Source organism: Athene cunicularia, assembly GCF_003259725.1.
Source record: "Athene cunicularia isolate RWA chromosome 11 unlocalized genomic scaffold, athCun1 chr11_part1, whole genome shotgun sequence".
Taxonomy (NCBI): domain Eukaryota; kingdom Metazoa; phylum Chordata; class Aves; order Strigiformes; family Strigidae; genus Athene; species Athene cunicularia.
The window spans coordinates 14,478,531-14,484,530 of NW_020799113.1; the positions used below are offsets into that span (position 1 = coordinate 14,478,531).

Here is a 6,000-nt window from a genome sequence, read left to right on the forward strand (position 1 = left end):
GCGATTAGCAATACACTATTAATACAGCCTTTAAATAAGACTATCCTAGTATCTCTGTGTAAGAACATTGTTCTGTAAGTGTATACGAACATCATAATTATTTTACAACCCCATCTTTAGTTCTTTCAGATATAGTAAATTCAATTGACCATGAAATGAAATTTCATAGTCAAAATGCCTCCTTTACATTTTTTTATTGCTGCAATAAAGTTTTTATAGCTCCAAGGCAAGGTAATTCATGAAATGTCTAATTTAAAGATGAATTCTAATATTATTAATAAATATTTACCGGTTTAATAAAGTGCACATTTTCCACATAAAATATGATATAATGTTTTCATATTCTATTTTTGAAATACAGATTAACTGCTGGAAATTTTGAGTACTAAAGAGAGCTATCCGAGTTCAGGGGAAACCTATGCAAGGACCCTCTGTTAACGTTTTTAAACTTCCTGAAGCTACCCAGTGTTTATGAGCAGAAGAGAAAAAGACTACTGACTAAAACACAATGGCAAGGGCCATTCCATCTCACAGCATAAAGCAAATTAACCGATTGTGGGGATGTGTCTGACACACAAATTTCCTCACGTGGCTCCTCCATACCAAATCACACAATTCCTCATCAAGTCTCTGTGGCAAAATTACGTGTAAGTTCCCAGCCCACAGCTTTGAACTGGCAATCACCCTAGAAAATAACTACTGGACTACTGGGCTAATAAGACATGGGCTTCTCTAGATCTTTTTGACCTATACAGGAACGAACTCTTACCACTGAAGTCAATGTAGACCATGCCATTTATTTCCACATTGCAGTCTAGGAGAAAACGTAAAGATGTAAAGCCTCTCATCCAGTGCAAGAAAAGGTGAGAGAAAAGATATCTAAGCAGGAGGCATATTCTGGTTGGAACTGTTAAGGTAACAGCATTTACATATGGAAGAATCCCATTCAATTAAATGATGCAAAATTAAAAGGCAAAACTGGGTCAGGTTACAAACAACTTGATAACTTTGAGGGGAAACTCATACACAAATCATACACACAAGTGATCCAGCACATGATATTTATTACATATTTCTGAGCAAGTTTCATTGTATTCAGTGTACACACACTCTATTACTTTAGTTTTCAAGCATAACATTCCTGACTCTCACATTTTATTCATCTGATCTTGCTTTAGTAGTCACCCAACATGTCCAGTGCATACAAAACCCCACGCAAAATGAGATCTGAAAACAAGTAACACATCCTTCAAGGCCTGTTTTATGCAGTCTCTGCTTTCTATCTGTGGAATTACTGAATTCAGTACCTCCCAAGCAGGGAGCAGTTAGCGCTTAATTCTGTATTAGTGCTAGCTACTCTTCATGACCTCCAAGGAAATATTAAAATTTGCAATGAAGCCAGCAGCCTGCAGAATTCCGAAGAAGCATTTGCTGTGTGTTGATTTGTAAATCTTTAATTAATTTTTGCTTGCCAAAACAATAAAAAAGAAAAAAAGATTTACATGAAACTATAACACAACACCACAATGACCTTTATTACAGTCCAGTAGTAAATCTGTATTTTCACTACACCAAGTTTAGCAAAAGGTCCTATATAAAACAGCTAATCACACAAAACACAGTTGGTGTAAAATATCTGTTCAAGCTAAACATTCACTCTGTTTTCAATATGCAATAAAGTAACTAATTCTAATTGTCACCACTGAGTTAAGAAAGCTAAGTATGATAAACTGACTGACAGCTGCATCTCATCACTGTGAGTATGCATGTTAACTGCACAAAGCTTAGAGAAACCCAAGCACGGAGATCCCTCAAAGCTGAAAGGAAAATACAAGAAAGTGGAAACTGCCCCATATACCCTCCCACTAAGATTGCAGCCATACGGTGTGTATAGATTCCATACAGCCCTGGTTTTGATTGCTCCAATCATGAAGAACGATCACTGGAATTAGCGTAACAGTCCCATCACTCAGCCCTTCCCCAGACTCGGATCGTCCCTCCCCATTCCGAAGGGCCTGGAAAGAGCCCAGGAACAGGAGAACGGGCTGTTGTGGTTTGAACCTGGGCAGCAGCCGAACACCATGCAGCCACTTGGTCACCCTCCCCCTGCCCAGGTAGGGGAGGGAGACAGACTCATAGGTTGAATTAAAAAACAGTTTAATAATTGAAATAGAACAATAACAATAATAAACAGGTAATGCACAATGTGACTGCTCACCATCCGCTGACTGTTACCCAGCCCCTTCCTAGCTAGAGATCCCAAAATATGAAGATCCCACAATTGCAGTCCTGGAAAGGAGAGAGAATCCACCCCTCCTTCACAGGGTAGAGAATATTTCACTGCCCAGTTTGGGGCCGGTGCTCTGGCTCTGCTCCCTCACAGCTTCTAGTGCACCTGCACGTGGGAGGATATGGGAGTTGGAAAGTTCTTGATCTCTTAGCAACAACTGAAAACGTCAGTGTATTATCAACATTCTTCTCATACCAAATCCCATACTGAATCGAAGACACAGCACTATTCTAGGTACTAAGAAGAAAAATTAGCTCTATCCCAGCCAAAACAAGGCCCAACTTGCCCCAGTCTCTGTGGTCAACAAGAGCACTGGACAGAACAAAGTCTTTTTATGGCCCTGCATTTCTGAGTATGATGAAAGTAATATATCCCTATAATTTCTGTTATGAGTTAAAAAAAACCCCAAACAACATTTAGACCATGGAATATACAAAATACAGGGAAATATACGGGTTTTTACTGCTGGCATACCATGTCTGGCTCCCTTTCTGAGCTACTCTCAATACTGTGTTTTCAAAATATCCTGATGGCTGTCAGATGTGGGTTCTATATTTGAAATACAGAGAAGCAATTACTTCTAAATTCTTTAGTTTCACCCTGGCCAACACTACGCCAGTGCCAACTGTATAACACAATTTTGAACTTTAGCAGCACTTGGGATGCACATGATGCCAATGGATATGGGCTTCCAGGTCCAATCCCAAAATTAAAATTCTATGTTTATAAAGCCTGACTACTTCTTCACAAGAGATCTGTTTACACACATTATAGCATTGCACTGTACATTAACAACCATATTTATCTTCCTGAATTCACCAATATTAAACCCTTAACCATTTGCCAACCGCCTTAGAGAACCGAGTAATAGCACATCACTGCCTTGGTGTGTGACACTAACAACACATGTAATCCTTCACACAGAATATTCCTGTGCATGATACAGAACACTGGCAAATGCTTGGTCAGGTTACAATACCAAGATGTCATACAGATCTTCTGAGAAGTCAATTAAAACCCATAGATGAAAAAAATCTACATTACCATGCTTTGACAGACAACGTTGTGCAATGGAAACACACAAAGAACTGGACCTACCATATGCAATCCATTGCTGTGGATGAGGCCATCCTGTTCCATGAGATTTCGGGATATTGTAATAGAGGGAAGATCCAAGCTCTGGGGGGGAAACTGAGGTGTAAATTCACTTCCTTGTGCAGGCAGCTGTTCGCCAAGGCCCTGAAAGGGCAGCAGTATATCTGCCATCCCCAGTGCAGGGTCTGACTCAGGTGGGGGGGTAATGGGTGGGATTTCAAATTCCTCGTCCCCAAGGCTTGGCGTATGGAACGTCTGCTAGAAAAGGACAGGACAAGGAAAACCACATTAGGGCACACTGCTCTCGGCAACCACCTCTGGACCTGCAGTCCAAATCTTGTTTTGTTCTCAGATGAAAACTCTATATGCAACAAAATGTTTAAGTTTCATATACTGAAGGGGTTCGTGGATCATTCTGATTAAAGATTTAAATCTCATTATCATATGGCTTTAATGGAGTATCAGTATTAACAGTTTTTTAATGCGTACTTAATTAGCAACATCTGTCTTTGTTGTTAGTCTGAATATCAGCTACATTGGATTTGGCTGTATAACAAATTGCTGCTTTATTGATATGTTAGTAAAATAGCACAAACAGCTTACATTACTCTCATGCTTCATAAAATACTGACAATTTTGTAGCACACACACAACATTAATTCAGCACTGACCATTTCACATCTTTTGTGTCCTTTTTATCCACTAATAAACATGAAATATTATAATTCTGGTCTTTACTTCTTTTCCATCTCAAAAGTACAATTCACCCTTTTAAATGAGGGTTGTAATTTGGAGGAGAGACACGTCTAAAAGAGTGAGGGTGATTACAGCAGCTTCCAGTTCTTTCTGAAGCAAGCCAGCTTTGTTTGAACAGTAGGTTTGTTACGAACTAGACACCTGTTACGATGCCTTGGGCAAAACATTTACTGCCAGTTATCTTCAGGGTTTGTGCGTGTTTGTACGTGTGCATGTGTCTGTCAAAGATAATCTTTATTCAAGTAGAGTCTGTATCTGGCTTCAACATTGCTGACTTTTATTTGGGAAACAAATGAGCTATGCTTATTCAAATTTCTTGCAAGTTAAATGAACTTTCATATATTATTTCAGGTCCACTGCTACTTAATAATAGAAATTCAGTGCTTGAAATTAGGCCATTTTAAATGTACCCAAATCAGGACTGTCTCAATCAAATTGGGCAGTTGGCAATCCTAAAATAGGCACTCGTCTTGTTCTGGACATGCAAGGCTGCTTCAGGATTTGTTTGTCTGCATTAGTTCAGGATTCGAGGGGGGGAATTGTTTTATGTATTATTTACATTGTTTGAAGGAGTGACTTAATGCCAGTTAATTTAAAAATGATAAGTTCAGTGAAAGATCTCATTAACTGCTGCAAATTGTCATCCTTCAAACTGTTAATGATGATATAAATTAATAACCGCTTGAAAGAAGACAGAAACTGAAAGACAAGAAAAACCATTGCTTGCATATAGAACCTGTCAGCTGTCATTATTGGTCTCACACCAGAAATGATGAGGTCCCAGATTGCTGCAGTCTGCAGCACCGTCAGAGTCTGCTGAGACTCTACTCATCTTGCTCAAACTGCAAGACTGCAACTTAATTCTGGATGTGAAAGCTGGGCCTGGATTAGGGCAACGTTTGACTTCCCCACTGCTCTATATTACAAAAGGTGTGAATTTTTTTCCTGTGGACCCCGTAGTTCACAAACACAAAGGATGGATTGGCCAGGAGAAGTGGTTGGCTAATGAACATAACCCTATGGCTGCATTTGCAGTTATTTTGGCACTAATGTGGTCTAGTAACAGATGCAACTGTAATTTGTGACTCATTTGCTACCCCATTACTGCTTAATGAAATCTAACATATCACATTAACAATACGGATAAACACTCATTCTTGATATGTGGCATTTGGCTGTTTTCATTACCACTGTAATTAACACTTGAAATATTATTTCAATAAATATTTAAGGTGCTTTAAAATGGGTCATAGTAATCATGACATAGAGACAGAAAACATAAAGCAAATGTGTGGCTTCTAAGGCTGAATGTGCTCTAGGATTACACTCTTAAGGCATTATTTACAGGAATAAAACGGGCTTCTAGCTCAGCAGTGCTCAGGCCCAAAATCATAGCAAGGAAGCTACATTCATGTTAATGTAAAAACACTATAATTAAATACATTGTAATGCAGTAATTGCAAAGTTAGGTTCATGCTTTAATGTAAATACTAACAATCATATTTTTATTCCTTGTTCAAGCAAAAGAGTTCAGTGAAATTGTTATTATTATAGTATGCTTGAACCTCTCTTTACTTGACATATTTATGAGATAGTAGTAATTATAAGAACTGAATCTTTTTTTCCCCATCTAACAGAATAACTCTAGGACAGCTGTATAAATATATAACACAGCTAGATAATAGGACAATATTTTACTTAGTAAGCTATAAGTATTAAGATGAATGCTACTTTTCTACAAAAGGGAGAGTAAATGTATGAATACCTTAACATTTTCTAAATGTGAATTTAATTCTCACAATATAACTTGTCCAAATATGTATATATCTTTTTTTTTTTTTTTTTTTTAAAAAAAAAAA

General features: G+C 38.0%; 1 protein-coding gene across 7 annotated transcripts in view; it reads right to left on the reverse strand.

Annotated features, from left to right (window-relative positions):
• The window catches only part of TOX3 (TOX high mobility group box family member 3), an 84,516-nt gene that overhangs the window by 21,484 nt on the left and 57,032 nt on the right, over nt 1–6,000 (reverse strand). For 5 of the 7 annotated variants that reach the window (XM_026856748.1, XM_026856746.1, XM_026856751.1 and 2 more), the window contains one exon: nt 3,389–3,643. In XM_026856748.1, coding sequence (XP_026712549.1) covers nt 3,389–3,643 — 255 coding nt within the window. The remainder of the gene's footprint in view (nt 1–3,388; nt 3,644–6,000) is intronic. The other 2 variants (XM_026856749.1, XM_026856747.1) reach the window with 1 other exon arrangement.